This window comes from Oncorhynchus clarkii, chromosome 17, assembly GCF_045791955.1.
Source record: "Oncorhynchus clarkii lewisi isolate Uvic-CL-2024 chromosome 17, UVic_Ocla_1.0, whole genome shotgun sequence".
Classification (NCBI taxonomy): Eukaryota; Metazoa; Chordata; class Actinopteri; order Salmoniformes; family Salmonidae; genus Oncorhynchus; species Oncorhynchus clarkii.
The window spans coordinates 13,271,530-13,288,628 of NC_092163.1; the positions used below are offsets into that span (position 1 = coordinate 13,271,530).

At 41.8% G+C, this 17,099-nt stretch overlaps 1 protein-coding gene across 1 annotated transcript in view; it reads left to right on the top strand.

Moving 5' to 3' along the window:
* Positions 1-2,093: 2,093 nt before the first annotated feature.
* LOC139369589 (solute carrier family 2, facilitated glucose transporter member 9-like) overlaps positions 2,094-17,099 on the top strand; it is a 34,212-nt gene continuing 19,206 nt past the window's right edge. The window contains exons 1-5 of the mRNA XM_071108839.1: positions 2,094-2,228; positions 6,045-6,143; positions 9,308-9,468; positions 14,780-14,904; positions 15,789-15,934. Coding sequence (XP_070964940.1) covers positions 2,184-2,228; positions 6,045-6,143; positions 9,308-9,468; positions 14,780-14,904; positions 15,789-15,934 — 576 coding nt within the window. The 5' untranslated portion in view covers positions 2,094-2,183. The remainder of the gene's footprint in view (positions 2,229-6,044; positions 6,144-9,307; positions 9,469-14,779; positions 14,905-15,788; positions 15,935-17,099) is intronic.

The window sequence follows — 17,099 nt, forward strand, 5'->3', positions numbered from 1 at the left end:
AGTGTGAAGAGCTCATGTTGGTGGACCGGTCACTGTCCTAAGACTGTATATATTTGAATGACACACAGCTAAAGACAGTCACAAATATTACATTTGATCTGGCCTCGTATCTTTTACGAATAACTGAAGAGGGCGCTTACTGTATTCAGACCTACTGTGCAAATAATACGGGATTACATCACAATCATAACATACAGTACCAGTCAAAAGTTTGGACACACCTACTAATTCAAGGGTTTTTCTTTATTTCAATTTTTTTTCGACATTGTAGAATAATGTGGAGATCATCTGTTCAACTACAAAGACACTGTTGGAACCAAAAATCTTACATTTGGACTGCAGACCAAAGGACAGATTTCCACCGGTCTAATGTCTATTGCTCGGGTTTCTTGGCCCAAGAAAGTCTCTTCTTATTATTGGCATCCTTTAGTAGTGATTTCTTTGCAGCAATTCAACCATGAAAGCCTGATTCAAACAGTCTCCTCTGGACAGTTGATGTTGAGATGCGTCTGTTACTTGAACTCTGTGAAGCATTTATTTGGGCTGCAATCTGAGGTGCAGTTGATTGCCAATTTCTGAGGCTGGTAAATCTAATGAATTTATCCTCTGCAGCAGAGGTAACTCTGGGTCTTCCTTTCCTGTGAGCTAGTTTCATCATAGCGCTTGATGGTTTCTGCGACTGCACTTGAAGAAACTTTAAAAGTTCTTGAAATGTTCCGGATTGACTGACCTTCATGTCTTAAAGTAACGATGGACTGTTTTTTCTCTTTGCTTATTTGAGCTGTTCTTGCCATAATATGGACTTGGTCTTTTACCAAATAGGGATATCTTCTGTATACCATCCCTACCTTGTCAGAACACAACTAATTGGCTCAAACACATTAAGAAGGAAAGAAATTCCACAAATGAACTATTAACAAGTCACACCTGTTAATTGAAAAAGACTACTGCATGAAGCTGATTTTAGAATCTTAAGTGTGCAAAGCTGTGATCAAGGCAAAGGGTGGCTACTTTGAAGAATCTCAAATATAAAACATATTTTGATTTGTTCAACACTTTTTTGGTTACTACATGATTCCATTTGAGTTTTTTCAAAGTTTGGATGTCTTCACTACTATTCTACAATGTAGAAAATAGTAAAATAAACACAAAACCTGCAATGAGTAGGTGTGTCCAAACTTTTGACTGGTACTGTACATGAATTGTGATATATTACTACACTGTTAGGAACACAAGCATTTTGCTACCCCGGCAGTAACATCTGCTAAATATGTGTATGTGACCAAAAACATTTGATTTAATTTGATACATTAATATGTATCGTAGGCTAACCTATCTACTATGTTTATGAATCAGTGTGTCACATATACTCCCTCCTCGGCCTCTAGGTCATCAGGCTGCTGATTATCCCGCACACCCCTCACCATCGTCCCGCACACCTGTGCCTGATGACACTCACCTGGACTCCATCACCTCCTTGATTACCTTCCCTATATCTGTCACTCCCCTTGGTTCTTTCCTCAGGTGTTGTTGACTCTGTTTGCATGTCGGTGCGTTGTTTGTTGTTTCGTTTATTTATTAAAACACTCACTCCCTGAACTTGCTTCCCGACTCTCAGCGCACTCGTTACATAGTGTCTACTGAATGACAATTTGAGAACGATGTATAGCCTAAATGTATGAAGTAGGTTGTAGGCCTTTAATGTTGGCGATCATTTTTTAAATATATTTTTTTACAATAATACACTTTAGACTAGCATGAAGCATTGTTGTCCTTTTAGGTCTTTTTTCAATGCACTTATGAGTCTTACCTCCAGTCGGTTTTTCTCAGAAGGCTCTTAACAACACATTAACAGAGGCAACGCTGATTGAATTCATTATGGTAGTTGCCTCTGCCTTGGAGAGTCACGCTGACAACCATCATGTGATGGCCTGCAGTCCGTCAAGCAGAACCGAGGAGGTTGGTTTGCTACTGGGAGGGACCTGTAGGCTTTGTGCTCCGCGGATTGGTGGGCAGAAGCTTTCACAACTTCTCAATTATGTCAGTCGTCAAAACCCGCCTCTTTCCACCCAAAATAACATGGATGGAGATGCCTGTGGTATAAAAAGTATTGTAGGATAAACATTCCTTTCGCTTAAAACCGGACCACAAACCCGGGAGAGAATTTATTGATGAGTTCATAGATGGCAGAGGAAGTATTATTAGCAGAAGATGGGAAATGTGTGGGGGTAAGTGTTGATTCTGTTTTAATAATTGGCTTATTGATTCCTCTAGATTTTTGATTATTTCACACAAAGACTGACTAGATTTTCTTTCAGCACTTTTCTAACAGTTGTGCCTTCTCGACAAGTATATCACTTTTTCCATTTTTATAAGGAATATGAGATACACTACACATTGGAGATCTAACTGGCTTTCAATATATTTTTGGCCCTTAAAAGCATGCTTGCCATTTCCCTTTTATGGCCATATATGGTAGGCTACAAATATGTCTTATATACAGTATGGCTTACTTTCAGATTTATTTTAATGTATATTATGGCATGGCAACGTTGTTGGCCTATTGTAGTGGACTTCAAACCCTAGCCCAATACACATTACTGTGCATGTGTTGTTGTAGCCTACAGTGCATTGTGCTCCGTGGTTTAAACCTCTCTGCATTCATCTCTCAGCCAGTGCTTTCAATTCACTATGGAATGCAGCTCATCTAGACCAGCTAAAGCATCAGAACATCTAAACTGCTGCAACTTGAGCTTATAAGTGGCAACCTTTTCAACGTTTTACTCAGAAAAGGATACCTTGTAACTGGGACTTTTAATGGAAACAAATATGTGTTTTTAAGATCGTTAAAGCCTCTTATGAACTTCAATACAAGCCACTGAATCCAGGCTTGTCAGAAGACTAGAGCGACCGATTGGATGTTACAATGCTGCATTGTCTCTCTTCGGCCATTTTCATGTGTGGTTGTCTGTTAGTCTCTCCCGCTGGCCCTTTTTAAGAAGATTGAATTAGGTTCCTAGGCTAGCCATGCTCCACTGTGCTTTTTATTGTTCACCCTAACTTCTCCGCCTGTTTGTTTTACGATGATCGCAAGATAGAGGAAGCCTCAGAACTACGTGAGTGGGAGGCACCAAAGTGTTTGAGTAATCCTTATAGGCAGTTTAGACAAGGACAGCTTTTGTTTTGGATTGAGCTCCATATCTCATCTATGTTAATACATTTACATCCGGATGTTTTGAGTCTATGAACTCTATACGGAACTATTAAAATGGCCCTGGGTACCTTTGTTTACACTCGTCTATTCATTCACTCAATATAAATATTAGTACATCTTGAGCGTTTATAATCATGCTATAGGCTACTACTGTACACCTGCTGTGGAGTTGTAGCCTATCATATCCAGATCATTATTTTAGCTCTTGGCCTTATGTATTCTTGTTGTACTCTGCCTCAACCATTCAACCCCATACCTACAGTCCACTCAACCATTCACCCCCATACCTACAGTCCACTCAACCATTCACCCCCATACCTACAGTCCACTCAACCATTCCCCCCATACCTACAGTCCACAGCTGACTCTCCCAAAAGCAATATGGCAGCTTCTGTTGCTTCCTGCTGTACTCCTGATGAGGTTTGGTTAAGTTTGGTTAGTAGGGTGTAGTTAAATCCTCCCTCAGCTACTGACCCTGTGTACTGGGGGTGTCAGTTAAACTGGCTGTGCTGGAGTTCAGCATCTGGACAGGGGAATAAGTTCAGGCAGAGCTCCTGACGACTACACCACCCCTAGGAATACAATAACGCAGTACTTCTACTTAGCCTAGTATGTCTCAGTTTATGCAGAGCCGTCATGCCCATAGGGGCACAGGGGCACGTGCCCCCTCAGAATATTTTTTGTATTTTTTGTTTTAATTTTGTGTTGTTTCTCTGTAATACTACTAGCCATCTAGACATGTTATGAAGTTGGCTTTAGCTAGCCCAGCTACAGTAGGTTCCCAGTCTCCCAACCTTATAGCTAGCTATCAAGAAGCCATTGCAAGCCATCAATCAAGTTAGTGTAGTTAGCTTGTATGCTGACACAATGATTCTGGTAGTTATTGGTCGTAGTAGCCTACTCTGATTCTGTCCCACTCTGAATAATAGAATAGAATAGAGTTTGGCCTTGTAAAAATGATTTTCTGTCAACTTTACATTTTAGATTACATTTTTTCAATTGAACTGTCCCTAACCAATTCTAGATGTTTATAGTTTTTACAACTATCTGTAGTGTGATTAAAAAAAAAAAATCCTCAAGCCTTTTCTTGCTACACCAGGTTGGGAAAAAACTAACACCTGAAACCGTGTACAGTAATTCTGTGTTTGGCAGGTGGTAGCTGAGTAGCTTCCAACTGATTCGAGGGTTGGACCAGTTCCAGCAGGCTGACTAACCAGGGCTGTATTCATTCAGGCACGCAACAGATGAATAATAAAAACGTTTTGCAACTGAAAAAGAAAACAAGCATTCTTATTGGACAAGTCCAGGTTGTCCCTCCCTTTTTCAATCTATTATCTTCTGTTTCGTGCCCAATAAACATGACCCAGGTCCGGCCAAGGTCCAGTACAGTACAGCTCTCCTTGTCCCAGACAGTATCCAACCCATACCCTATTTATGATGTATTAAATGCTTGTACATGCAAAATCATGTACTAATCTCATAATTCCATACTAATCCGGCTACCGATAGAAGAATTGAAATGAACCATTTCGGACTCTGACACCCTTATACACTATGCTGTCATTGTATAGTGGCACTAATCTCGGCACCCAGATCTTGCATACCAGCCAGCTACTCGATTTGTCACAAGTCTGTCACAAGGCTATAGCAACACATTTTGTGGCAGCGGTTGTGTTTGTTAAAGTAGCCTAGTAACAGTAAAAGTTGTATACTTCACTTAATAATTGCTTGCGTTGCAGAAATGTTTATCCAGAACTGATCTATGAAGTGTAGCCTACAGTTTAATGCTCATAACATCAATAATACTGTACTGTAAGTGTTGTAGTGTAGCTACATTCAGGTCAGCTTCCCTATGAAATCTGGTTCTGTACAGTACATCACAGAAAGCTGTTATGTTGACAGGTTGATTTTAAATCATCATTAAGCACAATGAACTATGGTTATGTATATTTTCTATTGAAATGCCCAATGACCTGTTTCGTAGTATTTACAGTCACAGTTTGTACTGTTCTCTCCAACACTTAGGCCTACACCACACGACTCTATTAATGAAACGATCATAGATATATTGGTCAGAAATTGTGCTATCTAGAACCTAAAATGCTTATTCTGCTGTCCCCATTGGAGGTCCCTTTGAAGAACCCCTTTTAGTTCCATGTAGAACCCTTTTGGGCTCCATGTAGGACCCTTTCCACAGAGGGGTCTACATGGAATCCAAAAGGGTTCTACCTGGAACCAAAAAGGGTTATCCTATTGGGACAGCCAAATAATCCTTTTGGATCCCTTTTTTCTAAGAGTGTATTTAGGACCCTGAGTTTTACCTGATAACCTGTAACTAGGGCCCAGTTTTACCTGATAACCTGTAACTATGGCCCAGTTTTACCTGATAACCTGTAACTAGGGCCCAGTTTTACCTGATAACCTGTAACTAGGGCCCAGTTTTACCTGAACCTGTAATCAGGGCTAGGATTTACCTGATAACCTGTAATCGGGGCTAGGTTTTACCTGATAACCTGTAACTAGGGCCCAGTTTTACCTAGTAACCTGCAACTAAGGCCAGTTTTACCTGATAACCTGTAACCAGGGCCTATGGGTTTTCCTGGACAGTATATGTGCTCAGAAAAAAACTCTGTGCCCTAGTCATATTGTATGATACAATTATCCAAATGTTATCAGATGTCTTGAATGTTTCTCATCAGGTTTTGCAGTGTTCTTAATTTGACCAGTTTCTCACAGCATGAAAATAATCCTGGAGCAACAGGATGATCAAATGAAGACCCTACACCTGTACATCATCTCCTAATGTTGTGTCATCTTTTCCTTCCTCTAGTCTCTCACCAAGTCGCTGCTGGCCGTGGCTTTCCTGGCCTCGTTCGGTAGCTCCATGCTCTATGGCTACAACCTGGCCGTCGTCAACTCTCCTGCAGAGGTTGGAGGCACCACAGTAACATCTCTATGCAATAAGACACTGCAGGCCTACATGTACTGAAATGGTTGTGGACAGGGACATATACAATTTCAGCCAACAGGAAAAGGCCTATTATGAATATACAGACTCCATGACCGAACCAATCCTTTTTATAAGTACATATGTACTGCAGTTAGTGGAATATAACATAGGAGCTACACAAACTAAGACACCATATGTATTGTATAGGTTTACCACCATGAGTATTCTGTTCACGCCGTGTTACTACTCTCCTCGCATCTAGAGTCATGGGAGTAGTGTGAAATTGCTGATCTGGGGTCATTTTTGCATTTCCCCCACTATTGGTTAACGTTTACATTAGGGGAGGGGAAGCTGATCCTACGCCTGTACCCAGGGGGGAAACTTCACCCGTGAGCCGAGCCATGAGTCTTGTTGCCTGATTTCCTGGTTGTGGTAGATTTGTGTTGACCCGGATGGTTGAACCGTTTCAGTGTGAACTGTGTCAATTCAGTCAGCCTCACATTAGACCGTGTTATTTCCACAATGGGGAACGGTTGACGTTGTAAGGCCTGCTCCTGCAGAGCGTTTCCATCTTAGACTTGGATAGGGATCTTATAAGCTAAATTGATTTGTCTACGGGAGACAAAATGGTGTCATAAAAACATAACACACAATGGCCATTGACGTACACTTCCATAGACAATACAGTCGCACATTTTCACAGCAATTATTGGTATCTGAAGTTGAATCAGCCCAGTGTCTCTGGGTTAGAGATGATGAGTATGCCGTGTCTCTTGTCTAACTCCCATTAGACAGCTCTGCAAGCGCTATGCTGTCAAAATGCGTTTGTTACCAAATATGGTGTTTCGCTGAGCAACTATTTTAATGTACTCCTGTTACAGTATGTTAGAAAAAAAAAAGGTCTAAGTAAAAATGTGCAAGCAACATTTTCGGCACCTCCAATGTATTCAGCTGACTTCTGACTTCTGCGTCGCATTAATGAGTGATTTACATTGGAGGTAACGAATATGCATTTTTTTTCGGTTGCTTGTACATGGAAAAAAAAAGATATGTTTTATTGTCACACACCGGATAGGTGCAGGGAATCTTCTTTTTTTTTACAGGGTCAGCCATAGTAGAGTTTCACCTTTTCGGCTCAGGTATTAGAACCTGTGACCTTTTGATTACTGGCCCAACGCTCAAACCACTAGGCTATCCACCGCTGGCTGCTTGAGGAGCTGACTAATGGGAGTTTGAATCGGAGCTTCCTGGGCGTTAAGGAAGAGACGCATCATACTCATCTCTAACCCACAGACACTGGGGCAAATCAGGCCATACATGACGCATTGTTGCATGGTGAAATGAGTGAAAATGCTACCACCTCCCTGTCTCATGGATACCTGATGTTACTGTTCTTGTGGTTGTTGTTGTAGTTGATGATGGTGATGATGAAGATGATGGGGATGATGAGGACAGGGTGGTTTTCTTTAGTGATATTGCAATGTTTTTAATTTCAATCCCGTTGTCAAATCTGTTTCATGCCCTCTTCTTACAACGATTTTAGGAATGTTCATCGATTACATCTCTGTCACACAATCCCTTGCTCCAATTGTTGGTTCCCTCCTTTTATTGTCCTGGCTTCAAATTCCCCAGTGGACATACAGTATAATTAGAACTCCAAAACACAACCTAGTCTTTCACATCTGGAAAACAAGGTGAAGAACTGCCTGACACTTCACCAACAAATTGGTGGCAATCTTTTGGCATTAATGTGGAAGTCACGTGGGGAATCAGGACCATCAATAACCCTCCTTTCAAATACTTTGCCCGCTTGTTTTAGTCCACCCGGATTGTCGGATGAGTGAGTTTAGCACTTTTGTAACTATCATATTGGGTCCATTGTGCCAGGCAAGCTCAATTAAGCCCAGCTTACGTGTTTGAAATTATTTCCAATAGTATTTGGACCCAGGTCTGTCTCTTCTACTGAGAGAGTTGTATTCTGCTGCTCTGTTTCTGCTAAGGCTAGAAAGAGGCAGAGAGAACATTAATGAATTACATCATAGTACCACCACGCTGATTCAGAGACAATAACGTCATTAGAGAAGGAGAGAGGCCAGTATTAGAAAAAGTGGACAGGAAAGGAGGTGCATAGCCAGGCGTACAGTGCATTCGGAAAGTATTCAGACCCCTTGCCTTTTTCCACATTTTGTTACATTACAGCCTTGTTCTAAAATGGATTAAATAAATACAAATTCTCATCAATCTACACACAATTCCCCAATCATGAGAAAGCAAAAATTGTTTTTTAGAAATGTATAAAAAAAAACAAAAAAACAGGAATACCTTATTTACATAAGTATTCAGACACTTTACTCATTACTTTGTTGAAGCACCTTTGGCAGCGATTACACCCTTGAGTATTTTGAGGTGCTGTATCATAACAAAATGTGGAAAAAGTGAAGGGGTCTGAATACTTTCTGAATGCACTGTATGTGCCTGCACTGAAATTGAGTGGAAATAGATTTTCCTTCATAATCTCTCTTAAAAGGGAACGAAAACGCTACAGACAAACGTAACGATGCCAACAGACACACATGTAAATAGTTAGAAAATAAAGGCCTGGGTATTGTCTGTTGATCCCATCACCTCTAGACTCTATATGACAGCAATCACTAACTCAGAGAGGCTGCTGCCTACATTTAATAAATGGATCACTTTCACTTTTCACAGTCACTTTAAACAATGTCACTCTAAATAATGCCACTTTAATAATGTTTGCATATCTTACATTACTCATATCACATGTATATACTGTATTTGATAACCATCTATTGCACCTTGCCTATGCCGCTTGGCCATCGCTCATCCATATACTGATATGTACATATTCTCATTCACCCCTTTAGATTTGTGTGTATTAGGTAGTTGTTGGGGAATTGTTATATTACTTGTTAGACATTACTGCACTGTCGGAACTAGAAGCACAAGCATCTCGCTACACTCGCATTAACATCTGCTAACCATGTGTATGTGACCAATAAAATGTGATTTGATAAAGCAGCTTTACAACCAGACAATGGTGTCTGCTTCTAGCAATTTCTTCTGACTTGACATGGTATCTATGGTATGTTTGACTCTTCCTCCCTCTCTTCCTCCTCTCCCAGTACATCAAGGCATTCTATAACCAGACGATGGTAGCAAGGAACGGGACAGGTCTGGACGACAAGACTCTTACGTTGTTCTACTCTGTCACCGTGTCTGTGTTTGCCATCGGGGGCATGGTGGGCAGCCTCACGGTGGGCATACTAGTCACCAGATTTGGAAGGTAAGACTTAGCCCCAAGTCTTAGACTTGCCCCTCCAGCCATAATTGACATACGCCATTGACATACACCACTGACACAATAAAAAGCATGAGCTGGCCCACACCCAGAGAAAATGATTTAGTGTAGAGGTTCTGACTAACAGAGAATAAACTATAAAACTGTAAGCTATGAAAATAGAGTTGAACAGTCCATATGTATAACATCCCAGTCATTTATTGGGTTAAAGAAAAAAACACCAATGTTGCGGCATCACTTTGCCTTCTTCAGGGTAATGTCATGAATTCTTGAACCAGGTTATGTAGACAAACAGTGCAATTGCGTGGTCACAATGTTGAGGATAGCTTACGCAATATTTCCCTTGCTCAGGATTACAGTCAAAAACTCTCACCTTCATCTTCTTCCATACTGGGTATGTGGAATTATGTAGCCCTCTCTCGCTCTGTGTGTGGGCTAAGACCTGTTTCCATGAACTACACGGGGACCTGCACAGATATCTTCCATAATGGCTCATAGTCCTAGACTGCCACGGGGTCAGAGACCCTATTTGGTCTACCTAGAACTCAACTGAGACATCCTACCCGATCTCCACTCTCACTTCCTGTTTACCCAGATCAAGTGATCTCTTGTGCTTGGTTAATACTAAATCCTCATCGTCTAAACTATGGGTCAAGTTACCACCTTCTGCATTCTCGGATGGGTCATGGTGTATTAGGAATATGGCTCCCACAATAAGACAGCTCAGACCAATCAGCACTCCTGTAAAGCCCCACCCTTTCCCGGAGAACATATCATCAGCTAGAGGCCATTACATACTTTCACTTCTATGAATGCACACAGGGAGGATAGGGCGGGGTCAGGGAATCTTCGTTAGAGAGGTAACCCCCGAACCCTATTGGTATTCGGTTCTTCTCCTAACTCTGTGATTGTTCGACATTGTCAGGGTGTCTTACCCTCTTGCAATGTGTGATATTAACCCAGGTAGCTCTTTCAGCTATTCTCACTGCGAAGGCTGTCACCAGGAGTACTTGGTATGGCCCCTCCCACTGTGGCTGCTTCCAGTCTTCTATGTCTACTTGTTCTGGTCCCTAACTCTGGCCTTCTATTTGTGATACCTGATTAGCTAAACTGTCATCCATTATTTAAAAAAATAGATCCTAGTAAACTAACTCTAGGGATAATGTCTTGACCTAATATTTCAGTTACCATAATCGTGTCCGCCAAGTAAGTTGGGAACGCTATAAAAACATTTATTTTATTTGTTTATCATGCAATAGGCCACAAAGTGTCCTATTCTATCCCCCCTTTGATACATGGCTCTGCCCATGTATCAATATTGCCACATATCTAAACAATGATTTAGGTAAGATTAGTAAATTATCCTTATGTCTTACATTATCTTGTAGGAGCACCCCTTTCATTCTCTACATGTCCAATTCTCCCTGGGGCCTTCGGTCATGGCTATCCTTTAACAATTCTCTGTCAAGTGTCTTATCTACTTTAAGAGTTATATGTGCTGCTTTGTATGGTCTTAAATGTCTATGTGCTTGTCTATGTAAACAGTAACCTTTCTCTCCTTTCTTATTTCACAGGCACTAGTCAATGCTACTATTTCTGCCTATTGTTCCGAATCATTTCTAGGCAATGGTTCAGTGTCAGGCCCCTTTTGTCTCCACCACACAACTGTGATTAATGTGCACTGTCCCTTTAAAATGAAATTAACTCAACCTGCAATCCCCTTTACCGACCTGACATGGTTCCACGAAATGCAAACAGATTATAATGTTAGAATACTTGCACTTTCTGTTCCAATTCACTGGTGTTACCTAAACTATCAAACCAAGAATCAATAACCAGAAACTATCCCATGATCTTTACGATTCAACTATTCAGACCTCTCTCCTGTCTCGCTACCACTATCCTCTGCCCCTGAATCTAGTCATGCCTCCTCTTCCTCCTCTGACTCAGGCTGTGGGCGCCTGCTTCTTTTGTCCCTTTTACCCTATCTTTCTTATTACGACAATCACAGTGATTGTGTCCTACTTTCTTGCAGTGCCTGCATGGTGCCTCACAATCCCGAGCAAAGTGACCCGACTTGTTACAAGTAAAACATCTTTCATGATCTCGATCTCTGTCCTCATCTCCTCTTCTGTTCGCCTTCCATCCCTTTCTGTCAGAGCCCTTACTGGCTATCTCACCCAGAGTGGCCATCAAGTATTCTGCCCCTTTCAGCTTCTTCTTAGTCTCCTCGCGTTTACCGTGCTGTTCATAATGAATTGCATTTCTTGTTACTTCCCCCAGTTCTGCTAGTCCCCACCCCACCAAGGTTTTCTTTATGGTACTGCTAACCTCGGGGCGCATTCCGCTGAGGAAAGCTTTCTTCAGCTGCTGGTGATGTGCAGTGTTAAAACCATCTGCTATGAGGGGGCTCTGTTAAACCACTGTCAGCGCTAAACACACCCTTCAGCCTCTCTAAGGACTGACGGTCTCACCATCTCCCTGCCTGCATTCAGAAACCTTAGAGAAGTCTGCGTGTCGGTGATAATAATCCCTCAAATTATTATACAGTTCTGTCATTTTGACAACGTAGTCACCCTCTGCAGCCCATGGCACTGTAATTAAATTGTTATGCACCCAATGCCCTCGTACAGCTGCCCAGTCCTTCCCCACCAACTGCCGTACCGCTCTCTCCACTTCTCCTGTGTTTAACTTGAAGCTGGTTGTCAAACCTTCTAGATCCCTTCTAAATCCTTCCATGCCTGTTTTAGGGTGTATCATTCCTTCCACCGCGCTTTCTACATCCCTATGTGTCCATGCCCTATACACTTCTAAAATAGGTTCCTGTCCTGCGTCCCCAGCCCGTGGGTTGGGCGATGCAATTAGAGGATACTGACTAGCCTCCTTTTCATCTTCGTCATCCAGCCACTCTGCTACTCCTCTCCTCACTGGGCTCTGGTTATGCGACTTCAGCCTTCTGAGTGGTAAAGCCCTGTCTCTACCTCTTTCCCCCTTGTTCATCCTACGTCCTCGTTCGGTTAAATCTTTCATGACCTTCCCTATGGTAGCTAGCCCTATTCTATCCTCATCTGTCTCTACCCCTCCCTCTGCTCCAGGAGGTTCCCCATATGGGGGTGGGGGTGGTGGGACGGGAAGCACTGGCTGCCGTCTCCTCACCACCACGGTCTCATCATCAGGATTCTCTCTCCATGCCTGGTCTATCCGGGTGGGTTATAATTTAGGCTTATGAGGGACCTCCAGAGGAGCCGTGGGAGTTATTGCTCTCTGTTGCTGGCAAGTTGAATCTTCCTTCTTTTTCTTTTCTCCCTCAGCTCTCTTCCTCGCCTCGGCTAACCATACCCTCGCTGTGTCTAGCCCCTCTGCCCGTTGTTTATCTGCCTTGTCCCCACAAACCCTATTTATTTGTTTAATCATTGATTCCAGTTTTTCTATATTTAAATGTCCGTCAAATTCGTACTTCCTCCTCCATGTCGGGCCAAAATAGGTGTTCCTCTTATCTTTTCCCTGCATATATTTCTCATCTCCCATTAATTCCGGGACCTCTTTTGAGGATTTACTGCCCATTGTTAGTAACCCTTGTAGTTCCTAGATCTATTCTCCAAATCTGTGTGTATGTATTTCTATGATCTAAGTATGTGCTTTTTCCCGTTATCCAATTACTATAGTTGTTATTTCTGCACAACCTATGTGTGTCTCTTTTCGTGGGATAGTCAGACCCATTTTGCGCGCCTCCGGTAGTTCTTGCCTCTCTCCCTGCTAATATACTTTAGATCAATTACTGTTAGATCGGCTAATGTATATTGACCAAGTTAACGGTTAGGTCTCAACATTAGACAGTTTATTGGTAGTGGCCACAGATACTCTGGGTCATTACGGACCCCCTTCTCCTGCTGCCTAGGTGGCTCTACACCCAATTCCTATTTTCCAATTGCCTAGAATACTACCTATATCAGGGTTCTTTACACAAAATTCAAAACATAGGTCACAATGTAAGAGTTCCCTGTGGGATTTTTAAAATCAACACCTAAACTACACAAAAAATCTAATATATTTCTGAATGTAGCCCGATCGTCAATTCCCCATAATTCATGAATAAAGATTTACTGACCTTCTCATAGACTGGGAAAAGCAATGTAGGTTAGATTCCGTCACCGTCTCTGCCAACCTTAGATATATACCGGCCTGTTATAGAACCCCAATGTCAAGGGACAGGTCTTTAATTTACGGGTCAATGACCTGCCTGTGCACGGTTTTCGGCTCACGGTTTTCGGAGTAGTACCTTCAGACTGCAGGGACAGATATTGAAATCCGGCTCTCGAAGGACCAATTGTTAAGAGATTTATGTTCTCCATGTTCATAAACCAATTCAATCAAACTACTCAGTCTGCCAGATCAGGATTTGTAAGATACTGATTGAAATGAAGCAGACAGAGGCCCAGCTAAAATAGTTATTCACGGGAACGAGTTCTGGTCTGTTGTACAAAACAATTCACGCACACACATTCACACAAACATACGGGCACACATTCACACTAACGTTAGCACACAATGTCCTGCTACCCAGCCGACAAAGATTAGGGGATTCCGTGAGACTTTACTCCCCATCCTCCCTCAAGATAGGGAGACCGAGACCCTGGGAAGTACTCTCAGTGGCCCCAGCCAAGGTCGGCACCGAATCTTGCTCAGACAGTCGGTTTTTAAGATACTATTATAGACATATTGTACAGACTAGACATATGTACAAATTATGGTTATACATGATTCTAACCAATTTCATACGATTATATGGCTTCAGGGTAGATATGGCTTCAGGGTGGAATATTCTAGTCATTCATATAAATTCCATCAACACAAAGGTCCTTCCACCAAGTATTTTCTCAGGGGGGTGGAGACTTATCAATTTATGATATTTAATATTTTCCTAATTTGGAAAATGTTCGATAACTTTCTTTGACTTTTAAAATGTGGAGTAAGTTGTTTAGATATGTATGGAAGAAAAAATAATTGAATCCCTTTTTAGATTTAATTTTGAGGCAGCAAAAGATTTTTGCGAAAATGGGGAAAGGAAAAGAGAAGTCAATGGAAAACTGGTCAAACATCTAAAACTATTGATTTACACTGTGGAAAATTATATATGTTGGAAATCATTCAGACATTAATGCATACTTAGCCTACATCTCTTCGTGTTACGCAAGTCATACATTTAAATTCGGTGTTTGAGAATATTGGATTTCCAGTATGTAGAAGCCAATGGTTTGTAGAAGGTTTCTCAGGCTGACTGTTCTGCTGTCTACAGGAAAGGCACCCTGGTGAGAATCACATGTCTGGTGTTTATAGGTGGAGCCTTCATGGGCTTCAGCAGGACCTTCGGCTCTCCAGAGATGATCATTGTTGGACGCTTCATCACAGGGGTACACTCAGGTAATGCAGTAACAGATAATAAATCAAATCAAAATCAAATCAAACACAGAATAATACCATTATGTCCTACCGTCCTTAACATGTTGAGTAAGGATTAGGAAACACTATTTGAGTGGGTAATCATAAGGCGTTCATAGCACATACTGTACGTAACTTGACACCTGACGCAAGTACTCTCTCTCTCTCTCGGTCTCTCTCTCTACCGCACCTGCTGTCTCGACCTCTGAATGCTCGGCTATGAAAAGCCAACTGACATTTACTCCTGAGGTGCTGATCTGTTGCGCCCTCTATAACCGCTATTTGACCCTGGTGGTCATCTATGAACATTTGAACATCTTGGAGGAGCAATCTGGCCATAATGGCCATGCATTCTTATAATCTCCATCCGGCACAGCCAGAAGAGGACTGGCCACCCCTCAGAGACTGATTCCTCTCTAGGTTTCTTCCTAGGTTCCTGCATTTCTACACCTGCATTGCTTGGTTTTTGGAGTTTTAGGCTTGGTTTCTGCTGATGTAAAGGGCTTTAAATAAACATATTTGATGTATGCATTTCTGTGTTTTGTGTTTTACTTATCTGAATGAATCAGGTCTTCTTTCTGTTGCTCTACAACACATTATCAGCCTTTATCAGCAACAATGCTAGCTGTAAGGTTAACTGCTAATGCTGAATCTGATCTGTGTAATGTGCATATCCCACTCCCTCCAGGTATCTCTCTGAGTGTGGTACCTATGTACCTGGGGGTGATAGCACCGAAGAACCTCTATGACCTCTCACCTCTGTTCCCCTCCCACCAGGCATCGCTCTGAGTGTGGTACCTATGTACCTGGGGGTGATAGCACCGAAGAACCGCTATGACCTCTCACCTCTGTTCCCCTCCCACCAGGTATCTCTCTGAGTGTGGTGCCAATGTATCTTGGGGAGATAGCACCTAAGAACCTGCGAGGCTTCCTGGGCCTCGTGCCTAGCATCTTTATCTGTCTGGGAGTCTTCATCGCTCAGATCCTGGGGCTACATGAACTACTGGGAAAGGTGCAGTAAAATCTTATCCTTAATATCTTAGTTCATAGTTAAGCTTCTTTGTTGGTCTTTTCTTTGGCGTAAATAGATAAAGAACTTTTGGTGAGGTAAAGACAAATGAAACGTACACTCTTAAACTCTGACGCCCTCTGGTGGCATTTTCTAAACCCCGCATAATATTGTACACTACGTTCATAAAGTGTATTTCGGTTTCCAAACTATAAGTCCTACAAACACATGCTTGGTACTGTTACAAAGGTGAGAACTGTGGGATTCCGATAAAGTTGAATAATGTGACTAAAACAGAGCCTGAGATGCAGCAGGCCTAAAACCCTTGAAATGCACAGATTTTTGTTGTTGTTGTTTATTTCTTCACGGAGGGGGGATGGGGAATAAGACCGTTTACTGTCTAGGTTTGAAATAAAATATGTCACCAATTACTATTCCCCCCAAAATATGTATACATTTTAAGTAATGGTGGCACTCTAAACATGCACACATTTCCGTAGGAAAACAGCCATTTTAAAAGTGTAGGGCTTGTGCAAAGATCCATGCCATCATTTTTCGTATTACAAGAATTATATGCATACGAAGAGAAAGATGAAGTCTCTACCTATCCATTGATGTACATATATCCCCTGTCTGATTCCTAGTTCGTCCACTAGATACGAGAACACATGACGTCTCATGGCCACATGAAACCAGTTGGTTAGGGTAGCGAGTCACTGTTCCAAAATGGCTGAACGGATTTTCAAATCTGACATAAAAAATAAGACGCAAACAAGTGAAGAAACTTCTAACTTATTATCCCATTCACTTGTCCTATTGTAAATGAGTGAGAGTTTAAGGATGCATGTGGAGGATGCATACAAGGTAATGTGGATAGAGAAAGAAATTCATTGCTTTACATTGACCATCAGGGTGTACCCTTTCCATGCATACTAAATGTTTGCACTTTTGGTGACTTGACCAACCAGTCTAATATACTCTATGAATATACAGTATCCATGATATATGGCCTTTATGATGGTGGTGGGGGGGAGAGATTCTTATGACATTGCCAGCAGTAATATTTTAATTCAATTTCCAAAAAGGCAATGTCTATGTCTATCAAATGATATGTCACTCTATTTTCTGACCTATTTATTTATAAATAAATGTGGGGGGGAGTACCCCC